Source organism: Dipodomys spectabilis, unplaced genomic scaffold (genome assembly GCF_019054845.1).
Source record: "Dipodomys spectabilis isolate Male_0828 unplaced genomic scaffold, ASM1905484v1 ptg000046l, whole genome shotgun sequence".
Lineage (NCBI taxonomy): Eukaryota > Metazoa > Chordata > Mammalia > Rodentia > Heteromyidae > Dipodomys > Dipodomys spectabilis.
In genome coordinates this window covers 1,924,327-1,943,200 of record NW_024870723.1, presented here as the reverse complement: position 1 = coordinate 1,943,200, position 18,874 = coordinate 1,924,327, and the positions used below count along the sequence as shown (strand labels likewise).

Here is an 18,874-nt window from a genome sequence, read left to right as displayed (position 1 = left end):
GTGTGTGTGTGTGTGTGTGTGTGTGTGTGTGTGTATGAGCATGTGCATGCATGTGCATGTGCATTTGTAGGTATCAGTCTTTCTGTGGCCACCAGGACTGGGTAGGTTGCCATATTCATCTCCATCAACCCTATTTTAACTTTAGAGACAATATCTGGTGAGCATTCAGTGGATGGAGCTAAACAATCAGGAAAAAATTAGAAATCTAAATATTTTAGTTCCAGTCTTCAATTCAGCAATTGCTGACTGTGATCCTCAGTTTCCTTAGTAGTCCATTGGAACTAAAGGCAGCTGCCTAGAAGTACTACATCTACCCCAATGTAAACAGGATAGGGCTGGCATTTCCCAGTGTTCTTCTGGCCACCCACCTGGTCTAGAGCCCCAAGCTCAGGAAAAATACAGACAGGATTTGAAATGGCTAATCCCAAGAACAGCCACCCTGGGCTCAGATAGGGAGCCAAAATCTTCCCACTGAGTTCTCTGCTTCAAGAGCTCACATTCAACTTCTTAGAAGGACAGTCTCATGAGGAGCTATCATCAGTCATCAGCGAGAGGAAAAAGAATGGAGAAGGCCAATGCTTATTAAACACTGGCTGTGTGCCACCTACAGTGTGCTGCGTACAGGTGTTGCCTTACTACTTGGTGCAGAATTGGTAACATGGCTTTTTCAAACTATAGTACCCTGGTTTTGAACCTAGTTCTCCCACTTGATGTTTAGGCCATCTGGGGAATTTACTTGACTTCCTGTGCCCTATCTTTTCCATATATGGAACAAGGGTGGTAACTGGGTACCACCCATCCAGTCATTCTGAGGATTAAGGACATTAATAAGAAAAGTATCAAGAGCATAAGTGATGGCTGGAAGGTAGAAACCCCTTTATACAGGTTAGGAGCTCTCATCACTATTCTCTTTCTTAGAGATGATGGAACAAGGGTTGAGAGTTCACAGAACGAATGGCAAGAGCAAGTACAACTGTAGACATATCCAAGTCTTCCCACCACCTCACCCGCACTCACAAGCTCACCCAGTCATAAGCTGAAGAGAGAAACAATGCATGGGAGGAGAAGGAAAACACAGAGGAGCTGAGATTGGCTTGGAACAGCCCTTTCCAATTGTTTTTTTCCTATTTCATCTGTCCATTTCCATCAACTGTTCTCAGGCAGAGAACATAAATGTTATTAGAGAAAGCCACCTCTGCCCCCTTGCTCTGGGATGAGAAAGTTTCATGAGAGGAGGACCCAGGGTGGAGTAGGAAAAGAAGAGATATTTTAATTGGCTGTTTATTCAGTGTAATTGCAGAGCCAAGCTTTTCAAGGGGTGGCATTCATCCTAGCCCAAAGCAGAACTGTAGGATGTTGGAGCCTCTCTCTCTGGCTTGTATGTGAGGTTTTTCTCATACTTTGGGAAGCCTCCATTTCCCAAAGGGGTAAGAATCCATGGCAGCTAGCCATAGATTCCATTGGCTGCTCTCCTGCTCATCTCTCTCTTGGGGAGGACCCACCCAAAGTGGTTGTATGTCTAAAAGATTTCCTTCCACCAGCTCAGATCTTCTACTAATACAGACAAGCTAGGTGTCCCCACAGGTGCCTAAAAATGGGGGGGGGATGGGGTGGCAGGAGTCTATGCAGGTATTTACTTTCCTCTTCCTATCCAATCCTCTGGGGGGAAAATATGATTTTCCTCTCCTTTCCCAATATATGTGGAAGAAAGTACAAGAGGTCAATGTCTAAGGAAAATAAGAGCCCAGGAATATTGACAATACAAGCTGGCAAATGATTTGGAACTGTAGGAAGGCCAGCCCTATGTGAAGATTATAAATGGATCAAATTTAGTTTTAAAAATTATTCCTTACGCCCTAGAAAATCAACCCAGATCCCAAACACTGCGTATTTATCAATTTAAGTATCATTGTTACTTAGAGTGGCATTAAGTCCCAAGTCTACACAAGCTCATGGGGATGCACCCTCAGCATGGTTCTCCCAGTCTTAGCTTTCAGTGTGTCTTCATTCTCCTGCTACTTCAGTCACTCAGGATTTCATGGTTCTTTTCTCCTGATAGCCCTGCATAGTCCTCAATCATGCCAATCCACTAAAGCATCTCCATTAGTTCCTCTCTTCTCTGTCACAATCTCCTGTCTTCTCTTCTTCTCTCCTGGCAAATCTAGCTCATAGGTGATGCACTCCATGATTCTCTTCCAACCTACCGTCTCCTGTACAATGGGCCATCAGCCTCTCAGAGGTGCTGGCAAGATGAGAAGCAATGCAAATATTGAGCCTAACATCATAGCTCCCACCCAAAAGATACTCATTGATTAGTATAAGCTGCTTTAATTACATTACCATTAGTACAATGACAATTGTTAATGATTCTCACATTATTATTCCTCCTAGCTGATGATAAGTCTTTCCTACTCTGTGCCCCTCCTTTTAAATTCAGGATGCATCACCCTGCTTTGTGGTTTATTCACAGTATGTTCACCTGTCTTCTGCATCAGACCATGAGTTCCAAATAGTGACGTCCACATTGTTATCTTTTTTCTCCCGAGGGACAAGTGCTATCCATTTGGGATTGTAGGGTCTTTCCTGGTGACCCTCTGCATGATGTTAACACAGGCTGAGCAAGCACAGGGCTCAGAGTTAAGTGATTTGCCTGATATCACATTTCGAATAATGGACACAGAAGGACTTGGCAATGAATCTCTACGTTCAAGCCTTTATAGATGTAGCCTTGTATTTCAGTACTTCTTTACTAGTCAACAAATTCCCTCTTTAAAGAGAAAACAGTTCCCTACCACAATGCATAGCTTCAGACAGTCAACAATGGGGGAAATAGCAGCCCCTTCTCTTCTTATATGGACACCCCTACACAGAGCTTGCATAGACATTTGGCCTCCTGTCACTACATAGCTATCTGCTTTGCAGTTCAGGAATTCTGTCTGCTCAGAGAGCTTGCAAATGTGCAGTTTACAATCTGCAAAGGGCTAAACCTACAAGAATTACTGAAAGAACAACTTTCTGAACTGATACCTTTAGGAAATGATCTTTTGAAAAGAGGTGTGTGTGTGTGTGTGTTTGTGTGTGTGTGTGTGTGTGTGTGTGTGTGTGTGTGTGTACCCATCCTGGGGCTTGAGCTCAGGGCCTGGGTGCTGTCTCTGAGCTTTTACACTCAGACTAGCACTTTATCAAGTGGAGGCCACAGATTCTTCTGGCCTTTTGGTAGTTAATTAGAGTTAAAAGTTTCATGGATTTTCCTGCTCAGGCTGGCTTCAAACCACAATCCTCAGATCTCAGTTTCCTGAGAAGCAACGATTATAGGTGTAAGCCACTGGTACCCGACACTAGAAATTTTTTTAATTTTAAATATACAAAACAAGAGTAAGGCAGAAGAGTAAAGCCTGGTACATTCTCAAACATATACCACCATAATCCACCCTTATCCTCCAGCTCTGTTCAAAACCAAATAACAGCATAACCAACCCAGATTGGGAAATGCTGAGATAAAATTGGAATGTCTCGCCTAGCTTTTCCCCAAAGCCACCTCTTAGAAGCAGTGTCTCAGTGTCTCGTTTCTTCACGTACTACACATGCACCTGGTTTCCACAATGGAAGTTGTTGGTCCCCTGGAATGTCTGTTTCAGGGGGCCCAGTCCAGATTGCCAAGACACCCAGACTTTACCCCTTTGCCAGAGCTGCATTTCAAAGCCATGAGTGCAGTTCTGGAGGAAGATCAAAGCTTTCTTAACTCAACTGTCATTAGAATATTTTCTTTATGCATCTAACTTGCTGCGAAGTGCCAACAACATATTTCCTAAATGCACTGGCCTGAGATGGTACAACTCTGTAATAATCTGAATGAGAAGGCTGTCAGGGCCTGTTTTATTGAAAGAGAAGCAAAAGGAACCACATTCAAAACGGAAAACAATAACAAATCCCTTACATTAAATCATGGGAAAAAGTATGGGAAGGCCTGAGCCTTTCCAAATCTGGGAGGCATAGCATGCTGGCACTCTTAATTTGAAAGACTGATCAGAGGTATGGCTCCCAATGAGGCCAGGGTAAGCCTGATGTGCTTCCCATCCCAAACAAATCAACTTTGTCTTGAAGAAGCTGCAGAAGTGAGGATGTTATGTCACTGTCCTGTTCCCTGACTTTTGACGGGTGCAGGTAACAGGCATGCTATGCTGGCCAAGTATGCAGAAGCTCTCAATATTTACAGTCTTTGTCTAAGTGGAGAGAAGCCACTTCTAACTTGAAAACAGTTATTTTGGCTTATAAGAAAAGGCACTTGACTATTATTTTCAGACAGAGACTGACAGGTTCAAATCCTCCCTCTTCTACCATGTGATCCTGTAACCTTGGAGAAATGACTGTGTCTCTCTGTACTCTAACTTCTTCATCTATAAAATGGGGATTATAAAATTCAACCTAGAGATAATGGTATAAAATTCAATGCATATATATATATATATATATTTGTATGTATATATGTATGTATGTATATATGTATGTATGTATATATATATATATATACATATATATATATATGTATAGTGCCTACAAGTGTAGCAAAGGCCCTCTAATAATTCTCTTTTATGTTTATGCATGGAGCTATGTAGAACTGGTCTCAGTTCCCAATGCCTGTTGGATTTACATTTCACCACTGAGCCCTGGTTCCAATCACTTGACCAATATGCTTGTCTTCCTTGTGTGTGGGGGTGGAAGGGTGGGGAAGAGGAGATGCTGTGTTTATCCAGCTCACAGAGCAAGTCCTGTAGCATTGCCTGTCTCCACCCCACAAGTCTAATGACCACTACTCCATTTCAGGACACACCAGACCATTTGAAAATGACAATCAAATAGAAAGATCAAAGCCATGCAAGGCAAGTCATTAAGGCAAGATCAACCTCAGAATGCTATGGAATTCATGTCCTTGTTCTAGCTATCTCCAAGCTGTGACCAGTTCCAAAACCTGAAATTTTCTACTTTGTCTCAAGCGCTCTAATGATAAAGACTTTTTCATCTGCTTAGTTTTATCATGAGAAATAACTTAGCTCACCTTTCTTTAACAACACACACACACACAAACACACACACTGCTCAAGAGTTTATTAAATTCTTAGAATTCTGAATGTTTGGTTTCTAAAAATAATAGCTTTTTATTTTATTTCTAAAAGAGTATTTTTTATACAAAAGTCTGACACATAGACAAGGAAAATATAAGAGCAACAGAGATCCACTGAAGAACTGATAATTTGTTGATTAAGTTATTCTCTTATTATCTTCCCTTTCCTCTTTCCCTTCCTGTCTGTTTTCATGTTTTTTTTTCCTTCTCCATACATCATCTAGCCATTCTTTTCTACTTTCATTTATCAACATTTATTGAGGTTTTGGCACATGCCATGCCTTAAGCTAGAAACTGGGCATAAAATATGAAGACATATATCTATCTATCTATCTATCTATCTATCTATATGTACACATATTTGTACATGTAAACACACACACACACACACACACACACACATATATGTCACATTTTTTGGAGACAGGGGAATGACTTGTATAACAGAGACTGATCTACAATATACCATGTACTCCAAGTTAGCCATGAACTATTGACACTCCTGCCCAGCCTCCTGAATGCTAGGATTATGCACATGGACTACCATATGTGATGGAGAGACATTTAATTATGAAAGAACTAGAAGTTTTATGAAGGAAGTGAGATGAACAAATGAGTGAACACTACATTATATGACCATACCAGGAAAGGCAGCCATTTAAGGTAGTTTATTATAGACTAGCACTTTTGAAATACCTTTAAAAATACATATCTCTTGGAGCCTTTACAAAAGCTATAAGGACTAAGTGTAAGTACCTCTAATTTACTGATGAAATTTGTGATGTGTTGCCGCTTTGTCATGTTCTCTCCATAGGTGCAGAGGTAGGATACTATGCCTAGTTTGTTGGGTACCAAAGATGGTCTCCTTAACCACTGGTATGTCTTTTACTTACTTTTTTTTGATGGTGGTACTGGGGTTTGAACTGAGGGACTCTTGTTTGCTCAGTTGGCACTCTACCACCTGAGTGATGCCTCCCGTCCTACAGCTTAGTTTTAAAGTTTGTGTGACTTCTCATGGTAGGGTGTACAATAAGATGGAACAGCATAGCAATGCATGTACTTAGGATGAAGGCAGGTAGGAAACTACTGAAATTTTCATGTAAAGAATAAACATTACTTGGATACTGGACCACTGTGGGGCACAGAGAAAATAGCTGGACCCTCTCCTCCCCCTCCTCCACTCTGCCCCACCACGTACACCCTAAACTCATAGGAAAGCATGAGAAGAATGAAAACCTTCAGGTCTTTGTGGGAAGACCTATAGGAACATGCTAGGAACTTCACATGGTGAGACCTAAGGGGTCAGTAGCAGCTTGATCAGGAAGGGTGGTATGTAACAGATTGTGCAAAACTGAAAAGCAAAATTTATGGGATAGAATAAAAAGATCTCGGTTGTGTTTTTTCCTAAGGAGAGCTTCAGAGGAATGTGAAATTTGGACTAGAAGAAGGATGAAAGTGAAAAAGGAGGAGCTGGCAATATTGTGTGGACAAAGGCATAAGAACATCCAAAAGACAGGGGATAGTCAATCACACACACACACACACACACACACACACACACACACACACAGACAAAGGGTTGATGCAGAATCTGTGGGAATGAGAGGAGCTAAAGTGTACTATGGTATTTTACCTTTTTCAGTCTCAGGCACTATACATCAAAGCTGCTTGATGGCTGCACTAATGTAGGACTAACAGGAGATGAATCTCTTGGGCTTGTCTTGTGCCCTTTGCTGGGTTGCTCTGTGGGTAAACCTTTAGGAAAGTGGCTGGCCCACAGCAAGAGAGAGAGAGAGAGAGAGAGAGAGAGAGAGAGAGAGAGAGAGAGAGAGAGAGAGAGAGAACTATGACGTGACTGGGTGATGAGTGGCATGGAAGATCCCAAGGGTTTTGATTAGAGGAGGGAGAGGCTGATTCAGAGAAACAGAGTAGTCTAGGAGACTTGCTCAGATTTTTGAATTACTGAGAAAAAAAGGTCGGGGCATGGAACTGAGTAGAGACTTGGTCATAGAAAAGAAAGCATGCAAAAGGGGAAAGGCTTATAAGTGAAGTAAGCCAGACCCAGAGAAACATTGGTTGCATGGCCTTCATTTGTGGTAGCTAGAAGGTGCCTATGAATTTACAAGTAAACACACACTGGGTGGTAAGCAAGGGGTTACAGATGAATTAACTGAAGTGTAATAGACTCTATAGAGTATAAACAGTATAACTCTTTAAAAAGACTAAGTGAAAGCCCAACAAAGTTAAGTACCAAGAAATGGGTATCACAAGAGGGTAGGGTGGGACCAGGGGGAGAGTGATAGAAGGATGAATTGGGGAAGGGTAGAGTGCCAGCAAGAATTCATTGTGCATACACAGAATTGAGAAGTATAAGGGAAGGGCTGGGTAGAAGAGGAGAAGAAGTTGAAGTGTTGGCACAGACCAAGAGGCATGGTACACGTAAACTGTTTTGTTAAAAGGCAAAAAATTAACTAAATAACCTAAAATTAATATAAGTAAGGGAACGGGTGGGTTCGGAGGGGTGAGTGAACATGTTGAAGGGGATGACAATAATCAAAAGGCACTGTATTCATAAATTGCTTTGTCCAATGGCAATTCCTTTGTGCAATTATTTATAGATAATAAGAGTACTTTTTTAAGTGGAAAAAAGAAATTCTACATGACCTATCATGTCTCATAAAATAAAAGCTATTTGAGTAATACTCCAAAGGGAAGAATAAAATGACATCAGACTAAAGGACTGTATTTTTAAATGAATACATTTTTATCTGGAGTCACACAGCTGCTACTTTTCTCATGTGGCTTTTTGAAGATGGCTTTTAGGACCTGCTGGGGCAGAAGACAAGAGCAAACTCAGGTCCACTGGTTTATCTCAGATACATGGCTTATCCCTCAGGACTCTGCCTAGAGGTAATTCTATTCTTCCTTGTCTGAGTCACGTGAACGAAGATCCCTTCCTCATAAGAGCTACGAGCCACTTATGTGTGTACAGAAAATTCCAAGAAATTCCAAGGTGAAAAAAAGAATGACATCTGTGTTGTGATATACCAAATGCTCCTAGCATTTAACACTATCGAAAGCACATCCTCACACACAGGTATAGAGATGGTTGAGCAGTCATTGTCCAAAGATCTTTGAGTTTCTATCATCTGTAATCTGTCTTAGGGACTAGTTTCCAGAGAGTAGTAATGCCCAAGAAGCTCCTGGTAGGTAAGAAAGTATGATGCTATGTTTCAAAGTACCAGAACAGCAATGTAACCATGCTCTATTAAGCTGCTGTTTTCCAAACAGGGCCATGGAATTCAAGGAGGCAGGGCTTTCTCTTCTTACCACCTCACTTCCTTCTTGGAGTATCAAAACCACAACTGATAAATACTACAACTGGCCACATTGAGAAGAATATTCACAGCTCACTATCAGCCCTGGGCTTTGTCTTATCTTGAAATGCAATTAAACAAAGACAACACACATGTGTTTCACAAGTTGTACCAAGCAACCATAATGTTTTTGATGCATACCACATTTCAGAAGACTGTGTACTTTGGCTCTAGATGATCTGAAGACTAACAAAACACTATCAAGTTTGGGAAGCATAAATTAGGGATTACATCATTACTGATGTGTGTCAATATAGCAATGTCTGGAATTTAGTCTGGACTATAGCCCTATCCAAATCATACAATCTTAGGCAAATAACAAATTTATTCATTAATTAAAGCAGCACAACTATGATAGCAGGTATAGATCTCACTGGATGACCTTTACAAAGAGTGATAACTTGTTCAAATTTTGTCTTTCCTGGGGTTAAAACAGAGATAACTCTCAGAAGGCCATGTGACAATCAAAGAGTTCAAGTATGGCAAAAGGATGCTGGAAAAAGTGACATTACATGTCATGCAGTTGAAAGCAGAATTAAATTCAAATTGATTTTTTTGGAAAGAGGATGCTACATTCAGGGCCTGAGGGAAAATAAAATAGCAGACATGCAGACTGCCCAAGTGTGGGTTACCATCATTAGGCCACTGTGGGGATTTAAGTGAAGTGAGCAGGATTTTTTTCCCCAACTTGTCATAAAGCATAACTATTCCTTCACTGCTACATTGAACAGATTGTACCCGTTAGATAGAGGAGCTGGAAAATCCTTCAAAAAGGCTGGGCTGTCTCTAATTTTCTAAGGTATCTCTCATGTCAGTGGCTTTTGTACAGCTTTATTTGCAATTTTTGAATACATTAAGCCCCTCATCCGTGCTCTTCCTTCATGTCTGTCTTACCCTTGTCTCCAGAAAACAGGAATTGAGGATAATGATGCCTGATTTGAGAGTATCTGAATAGGAGCAGATGCCAGATTTTGCCATTTTACAGATGAAGAATTAGAAGAGCAGGGAATGTCTTTACTGCGTTCAGGCCATGGTGTTACTACAAGACTCCACTCATCTCTTTCCTTGTCTTTGGCCAAACCACAGGCTAACTGTTTTCCTACCATAGATTCTCCTGGGAAAGGGATCTCCCTGGTGTTTCTTCTCCATGCTCCAGAAAGATTCTAAGACAACTTCATGCTTTTGTGGAGTTACAAGTCAGTTACCATTGCCCTCTGTGGCCATAAAAATTGCTAAGTAGTCAGAAGTCAAGCTCAAGGCTAAGAGCTGCTGTTGGCTGCCTGAACTCACAAAACATCAGAAGTTTGACCTGTAGAGAGTGTTTGCTCAGAACACAGAAAAGAGGAAAAAGAAGAAGGAAAGATGGAAGGACAAAAAAAAAAAAAAAAAGACAGAAAACATTCCTCCAAAACAGGGCAAGGCAAGTCTACTCCAGTCATGCAAATGAATCAGTCAGTGAGTAGAAGGCCCACATGTTAGTTGTCCACTTCCAAAACTGTGAGTGGAGGCATGCTGGTTCTATCTCTTAAGAGGTGGAAAAGTGCCCAGTGGTAAATTTGAAGGAACAAGCTGAACGATAATCAATTTAGGGAAGTGTCCACCTCTAAAACAAAACATACTGTCACCTGTGAGTTCAAACTTCCCTTATGTTTCCCCTGGCTTTGTTTCCTAACCTGGAAGGGCTTTGGGCCCAGTCCTGTATCTGGTGTTAAGTCGTGCCATGTCACTGGTGCATGGGGAAAGGGAAATAAGAACTCTGAGGATGTCACACTCAAAGTGCATAAAGCTCAATGGCTTCCTGCTGAGACCCTCCAAAGAGTACCTCTTGCTCCCATTTCTTCAGGGAAAAGGAGATGGGAAGCAACTTCTAGGAAAAGGGTAAGAAAGGGAGTCCCGTGATTATGACACACTTGGGAGCCTCCTAGACACCTCTCTCCCTAAAGTCTCAACTTCTCCCTGACAACTTTGAGGGTATGAGGTGTGCTGGAGCAGGGGTGTAAGGCCAAGAGGAGGCTTGCTCAATGTGGTCCTAAGCATGTGATGGGTAGGTGCCTGTCTGGCTTCTAGTTCTTTGTCTATTCACTATTATAATGATCCCCAACCTGGGATCCAGACACGTTTTTCATCAAACAATGACAACAGCAACAAACAAAGACAAACTTGGCCAGGTGCCATCACTCAAAATGTAATCGTAGTTATACAGCAGGCTGAGATCTGAAGATCATGTCTCAAAACTAGCCCCGAGCAGGAAACTCTAGGACTCTTATCTCCAATTAATCACTACAAAGATGAGAATGAGCTGTGGCTCAACTGGTAGAGTGTTAGCCATGAGCACAAAAGCTCAGACAGTACCCAGGCTTCTGAGTTCAATCCCCAGGATTGGTATGCATATACATGCACACAAAACCAAAATAAGTAAAAAACCAAACAAAACTTTCTGTAGTCAGCCTTAAAAAAAGTATTTTAAGAATGAAAGATCTCAGTTTGTGTATTGCGGTTCCATCCAGGCCTTTTTGAAAAAATGAGCCTGTTGGAAGGAAGTCTCTATAAAACAATATTGGCAGGCAGGAGATGTTATCCAAGTATGCCTGGAAGAAGAGAGGGAACTTCTCCAATACCTTACTTTGTGCCAGACACTAAACCAGGTGTTTCACACAGGTGACACCATTTACGCTTCATGACATGCCACAGGTTAGCTGTTACTATCCAATTCTAACTCATGAGAAACCTGTGGCTCTTACAGAGCAATATGCGGAGGTCAGACAGCTCGTGCAGAGCAGAGCCAAGATTCAAACCCTGGTCAGTCTCCAACATGCATAATTTTTCCACTACACTAGCCCTGACTTCTGTTATTGTTGTAATGAATATTAGTCACGTTAAATAAACTCTGATATTCTGATTATAAAATTCCAAGCAATTCCTCTGACATGATTACTTGGAAAGAATGAACAAAATTGCAAAAGAAAGAAAGAAAAGAAAATCAACAATGTTGTTATTTTCATGCTGGCTAGATCTTCCCAGAATACTTCCTGAGATATTATTTTATGGGCTCTTTATAGCCACATAAAATAATATGTGATACAGGCAGACAGATACTATTATTTCTTTCAATAGATGCAGAAATGGAGGCACAGAAGAGATGAAGAGCCTTGCCTATGATAGCATAGCTCAGAAGCTGCTCAGCCAAGGCTACAATCTATTTGCTCTTGATTTGTCTTTTATTATAAATCGTTCTAATTCTTCGATCTCTAGACTCTGAAGAACAAAAAGTTCAATCTACAGCCTGTATTTCCAGATAGACTCACCTTTTTTTCTTGTTCTCTCTTCATATGTTTCCACCTCAACCCCTTTGTCTTCTGTTATAGTACCTGTCAAGCATGCCCACATAGTTCTTTTCCATCATTACAAAGTTGCTCAGGTTGGAAACCTTTCCTAACTTCTCTAAGCCATAGAAGTCCTTCCTTCACTTGGAGCTCGTGAGAGCTCTGCAGTCCTTGTGGCCCGATTGTGAATTAATCATCTCACTCCTTGTGTATTTCTACAATGACTGTAACAAAGCGCCATAAAAAATACCGCATTCGAGCTCTTTATGACAAAAGATTTCCTGCGGGTGGTGGCACACGCTTGTAATCCCAGCTACTCAGGATGTGGACCTTTGAGGATTAGTGATCCAAGATCAACTCAGACAAAAACAAAGCCTAGAAGCCAATCTGGGAAACAAACTAGAGGCAAAAGGCCACTAAGCGTGACTCAAGTGGCAAAGTGCTTGTCTCACAAGCATGAGCCCTTGGGTTCAATACCCAGTACCACACACCCATGCACACACATACCCCTGCCCCCCCACACACACACAGGGAGAGGGAGGAAGAGAGAGAGAGACAAACAGACAGAATATTCTAAGAGATTTCCCTCATAACATATAGTAGTAATGATGATGGGAAGACAGAGGAAATATTGTCCCACATGACATCATAGAGTTGTAGGAGAGATTTCCATTTTCTCCACCCATCTTATTCCAAGGAGATAGATAATCATGAACAAAGGTTCAGCACACCTGATAGTTGAGAGTTAGGTAGAGTATGAACAGGGAGCTGCCTCCTTATTCTTTAGGCCTGTCCTCATCCGATGCTTTACACTCCTCACTAACTATACCCAATCCCTACCTCTGCATGGGCTGGGCTTTTCTATCTCTCTCAGAATTCTTTCTCTATGCTCTTGAGAGTCTGGCCTTGTGATTTCCAGGAGGTTTTCACCCCATGGAAAACACTGGCAGGACAGAATGACAGTGTCAAAGGGTCCCTGCTAGCTTTCTTCTGGGCAAGTGGTTATTATGAAGCTGCTTCCTTTTGCTGAAAATCACAGCTGCTACCAGCTACTGTCTATACAGCTACGGTCATTGAATTCCATAGTGGCCTCCTCCTCTTGCCCCTACAAACCAAGAAGGAAATGGCTTCCCAATTTTACTGTCCCTTGAGCAAAGCACTAGCTTTTGTTGATTGGCCTAAACCCTGTCTATAAATAGTTGTGTTCTAAATAGTTGCTCCCTCAGAAAAGCTCTTCCTTCTACTCACCTTGGTTATTTTGTTTGAAAGTACTATGTGTTTCCTGCCAGGACCCTAACCAATGCTTTGTGTACCTCTACCTCTAAACAGCCTGTCTACTCTTAGATGCCAACTCAGTTGATCCTTCCTCAGCTTTCTGCCTTGATTTACCTAGTCTGTACCACCCTCTTCAATCCATCAGTCAGGTGTCATGCTTGTGTAAGACTCTTCCATGGCAGTGGGAAAGCCCTGAGAGTTGAAGAACATGTTCAACTCATTCTAACACCCTTAGCAAATTGCAGAGAAACTGGAAGAGTTAGTGAGAGAGAAGAAGAAAAGGGGGAAAGGGGCTTAGGAGAGGAGGACAGAGAAGAGAGAGAAAAATCAGTAGTACAAGAGGAGAGACAATGGAGAGAACATGACCCCTGGATAAGAAACATTCAGTTCTTTACTAAAAAATCACCTAGATAATGTCAATTTAATTCTCAGTGCTTCTGTTTAAAGTTCCATCCTTTCTCCTTTCTTTCCTTCCCTCTTTTTCCTTCCATCCTTGCTTCCCCCCTCGTCCCCCCTTTTGGTTTCAAGTCACAAAGTAAGTGTTTCTCTGTAACCTTCCACAGTTTTCTCTGTTTATAGGATAGCTGATCTGGCTAGAACCCAGTAACCTCCAACCTCATCAGGAAATGACACAGGACCCAATGGGGCTCACTCTGGGCACACAGCTATCCCAGGCTGTGAACAAACAGGCCCTGGTGTGAGTGGTCACAGCACTGGCACAGGGCCACTTGCAGACATTCTGGGTATGCAGTCTCGTGATTGAGAATGAGAAGGCCTTTGGAATCTGCTGCTATTGTCTGCTGATTGTGAATTCTCTGGAACCTGAGGCCCCATGGCTACTCCATATCAGCATGGTGCTCTGAAAAGGACAGTTAACCCTGGGTCATGACCCAACGGCACTCACCAGGTTTCCTCCAGGGCTTTATAAAATCCACCAACCCTATCATCGCTATACTCTAATCGTGCTTCTAATTGTTCGGTATATTTAAAAATGGATTTCCCCCTTTAGCCAGGTACCAGTGGCTCATACTTGTAATCCTAGTTGCTGAAGGGACTGAGATCTCAGGATCATGGTTCAAAGGCAGCCTGGGCAGAAATGTCCATGAGACTCTTCTCTAATTAGCCAGTGAAACACTGTAAGTGGAGCTGTCCCTCAGTGGTAAGACACCTGACTTAAGCAAAAAAGCTAAGGGGAAGAGTCTAGGCTTTGAGTTCAAGCCCCAATACTGGCACAACACACAGACACACACACACAGACACACACACACAGACACAGACACACACACTCCTCCTTCAGTTGGGGCTTTGGATTCGCCAGGCCTGGGTTTGAGTTGAAGTTTTCCGTATATAAGCAGGGAGACTTTCATCTTTCCGAATCAACACAATGCAGTGAAGGGCCAAGTGCTTCCTCACCCTTGGGAGGATTGAGTGAACATTTGTTGCATGGATGGGTGAATGAGAAAACAAATGGACGGAACAAATGGTTTCATGGCCATTGGCTATAACCCATTTCCTTTCACATCCACTCCGCCCTGACACAGAGACACCTATGGGATGATGCGAGCACAGAACAACATGCACTACACTGATCCCAGAAACCTTGCCTTTGAGAACAGCCTACTGACTTTTCTGCCCCATGAATGTGGCTAAGTCATTGTACTAGGTAAGACTCCTCTACGTCCCCATCAGCTGAACATAAATGTTAAACTCATGTGTTGTTTCTCTGGTCAAGTCCTAGCAAGGTCCAAATGTAAGCAGAGGTGACAATGGTTCACGAATAGGAAGGGAATGGCCACACACCCTGGCTTCTTCTCATATGCACTCAGCATGTCTTGGCGCCCAGGTGAGAGTCCAGGAGCTTTCCTGGTGCCAGGAGAGCGTGATGATGTGCTTTCTGACCTCCTGACAGCATTACCATTCCTCTTTCCATAGGTATGCTCCTGCCTGTGAACCAGAGGCTCTGGCTTTTTTTTAAAGAGAGACCTAAAGAGAAGTGTCAGCAGAAAACCTGCCGAGGTTAGCAAATGTGTTTGTGTCATCAGCAAGTCCAGGGTCCTGTGCGTTGGACAGAATGGAAAAGTTCAGCATAAATCTGGGAAAAACAGGAAAGTTGATGTTGACTGTTTCTCTGGCTGAAACTAGTGCCTTTGGGTCCCACATCAAATGTAGGTCACCCTGAAATTCACCTTGGGGTTGCATGTTGAGATTGCTGGTTGAAGAGGACTAAGCATCTGGGAGAGAAATCAGATAGTAGCCTCTCTATGGTGCCCAGCTTACAAGCCACATAAGAGAAGTACCTTTTGTCTTCTATGTCCTCCCTTCACCCCCAACCCCATTTCTGATGTCCAAATGATATCTAGCCTTTAAAACATATTTTTGTTTTGTGGGGCTGGGAAGGTGGCTCAGTGGTAGAGTGCTTGCCTTACATGTATGAGGCCCTGGGTTTGTTTCCTCAGCACCACATAAGCAGAAAAGGCTGGAAGTGGCGCTGTGGCTCAAGTGGTAGAGCACTAGCCTTGAGCTGAAGAGCTGAGGGACAGCGCCCTGGCCCCGAGTTCAGGCCCCACAACTAACAAAAACAAACAAACAAAAACAAAAAAATCATATTTTTGTGTATATTTAAGGGTTGTACTATGATGTTATAGGATACGTTTAGGTTGCAAAAAGATTATTAGAAGAAAACTAGAATACATAACATCATCTTGCATAGTTGCCTTTTTGTGCAAGAAAAACAGAAACCTTATTTAGCATAAATTCTAAATATAATAAAATTATGTTGTCTACACTCTTCATGTTATACACTAGATTTCTAGATTTGCTCTATTATGCCTCAATTAACACCTATTCTTGAACACCTTGCTGAAATGTACTTTGACAAAAGTCAAGCTACAACTCAGCTTTTTCTCTTTGCTCTCTGATCTCACTTCCTGAACACCACAGACCATATACCAAACAGCTTTCCTTCGATAAGGAATAACAATTGTGCTTATTGAGAAGGAACTGATGGAAAGAGACAAGTTTAATACACCCTCTCTCAGCCTTTAGCAAACTAAAAAAGCAAGTACTACAATCATTCCACTTTTGTAGATGTAGGAACAGGTTCTGAGAGGCTGTAGAGTAAGGGAGTAACAGAGCTGAGATCTGAATCAGTTTCTACCAACACTGTATCCAATAGAACTCTCTGCGATGATGGAAGTGTTCCATAGTGTTCTGTCTGTAAACCCGATGTGGCAACTGGATGTTTGAAATGTGGCTGGTGCAACCCAGAAATTGGATTTTCAGTTTCATTGAATTTGAACTGACCTAAATGTCCTACATGTGACTAGGAACTAGTACATTGGATTGGCATAGCTCTAACCCACTCAACTATACACAGTACCATAGCTATTTGTATTCAGTGCATGTCAACCTGTTTATACTCAGCTCTTTGAGAAGAGATTTTTTTGTTGCTGTTGCTGGTCATGGGGCTTGAACTCAGGGACTGAGTACTGTCCCTGAGTTCTTTTGCTCGAGGGTAGTGCTCTACCACTTTGAGCTATAACACCACTTCTGGTTTCAACCACTTTCCTGTGGTTATTTGGAAATAAGAGTCTCATAGACTTTTCTGCTCGAGCTGGCTTTGAACCGTGATCCTCGGATCTCAGCCTCCTGAGTAGTTAGGATTATAGGCGTGAGCCACCAGCACCTGGCCTGTGAGACTTTCTTACCAGCCAGTGATAAGTACTCAATCATTACCTCTACAATGAACTTCTAGATAGCTCTATGTGGTTTCCCTGATGACCTGAGTAATAATAGAATTGCCTTGAAGCTGCTGCATGCACTGAAAAATTGTCCTCACCCACACAGGTCTCAGATGCCACATCTATCAAATGGAAACATCCTGTGTTGTTCTCGAGTGTGCACGCTCCGCCCAGGAGGGGCTTACCTGTGTGGAGAGTCGGGATCAAAGCACGTCTCGGTGACATTGGTGATGTTGGGGTCACAGCACTCCCCACCATCGAAGTTGAAGCGTTCGTAGTTGCAGTCCATGTCGCATACGCCGTTCTGCTGCTTCTTCATGAAAGCTGGGTAGCGCAGGTGCCGGCAGTCCCCGCCGTCATGGCCGGTCAGTGTGTGGTTACACTCAGGATCACAGCTCTCATCCCCGATCTTGCTGATGTCACAGTTGGCTAGGACAAGGCGGTGACGCAGGGAGGAGTTATTCACCTCCAGCACCTCCAGCTCCCAGGAGATGTTGTAATGCTGGAAGGCCTCGGCCAGCTGCTGGTGCTGGAAATCCACCTGCTGGCGGCTCACGGTTGGGTTCTCATGGTCATCATCGTAGAGGTTGACCACGCGGTAGCGCACCACCTTCGGCTGGCGGAATCTGGGGAGCTGGTTGTAGCTGGCGATGACCTCTTTGTTGTCACACAGCGTCTGCCCGCACAGAGGGGGCTCCAGATTCGTGTCCAGCAGGAAGCCGTGGGCATTACTAAGTTCCACTCGGGGGCTGTGGCCATCTTTCATGGGGGACCAAATGCGTTGCACATTGTCCCAGTTCTCCTGGAGGAGGAGCTGAGGTAGAGGGGTGTAGAGGCCGTGATTTTCCATGTCCAGTAGTATCTCTCGCTGAGTCCTGGCCACCTTCCAGAGACGGAAGTGCTCGATGTAGCCTCGGTAGTTGTGACTCAGAGTGCTGCCCCCCAGCATGAGCACTTTACACTTCTGGGTCAGTGGGCTGAATATGCCACCCACTTGCCCCCCGGAATTCGCCACCTGGGCACCATTCACATAGAGCTTCATCAGCCGTCCATCATAGGTGGCAGCTAGAAATACCCACTGGCCTGGGAGGTAGCTGCGATGGGCATTGATGGTAGTCACTTGCCGGGCCCGGTCTGTCTTCAAGGAGAAAAAGTAGCGTGGGTCTCTGTTGCCTTGATCACCGACGGTGTGAATGCCCACGACCCATCCTTGATCACGCGAGGTATAAGAGCATTTGTCATACAGCCCTATGTGGCCCCAAAAGAGAAAGATGAATAAACAAAAGATGGAGGGAAAGGAAGGTGTTACTTCCCCCCCCCCCCCGATAAAATTCTACCTCAGGTGGTCCTAATTTCAAACTGCTTTGTGGAATCCTGGCAGTTACTAATGGTGCCTCTGGGACCGCCCCAAGGGTGGTGAGAAGTAAATAAATTGGGTTTGGAGCCATTACATCATAGCCCCAACCCACGCAGATTCATTTTGAATGGTTTTGAATATGGAGGGTGTGAGGGAGTTTCTGGTTTGCAGAATGGGTACATCAGCTAAAGGAAACACAAGAACAATAGCAATAACAGTGATACAAATATGAAGAACACTGTTTCTTTTGTGAAAGTTCAGGCGAAGAATACTTTCTAATTAATAGGAACTTTTAAGTGGGGGATGATATGTGAGGTAAGAGGAGAAATAGCAGATTATAACAGAAGGTGCTCATTTAGAGGACATTTGTGTATACACCTGTCATTGGCAGTCATTGAATGATCTGTAGAGTTGAATTTGGGAGAATGGTAAGGTCAAGGGTTGAAAAGATAAGCACTTTGGTTGGTTCCCCCAAAAAAGGTTGACATTCTCTGGGTGCTGGTGGCTCATGGTTGTAATCCTAGCTACTCAGGAGGCTGAGATCTGAGGATCATGTTTCAAAGCCAGCCCGGGCAGGAAAGCTCATGAGACTCTTATCTCCAATAAGCCACCAGAAAACTGGAAGTGGCGCTGTGGCTCAAGTGGTAGAGTGCAAGCCTTGAGCTGAAGAGCTGAGGGAC

The 18,874-nt window shown here is 43.1% G+C and overlaps 1 protein-coding gene across 1 annotated transcript in view; it reads right to left on the bottom strand.

Annotated features, from left to right (window-relative positions):
* The window catches only part of Pappa (pappalysin 1), a 223,955-nt gene that overhangs the window by 174,858 nt on the left and 30,223 nt on the right, over positions 1 to 18,874 (bottom strand). The window contains exon 2 of the mRNA XM_042678753.1: positions 17,023 to 18,085. Coding sequence (XP_042534687.1) covers positions 17,023 to 18,085 — 1,063 coding nt within the window. The remainder of the gene's footprint in view (positions 1 to 17,022; positions 18,086 to 18,874) is intronic.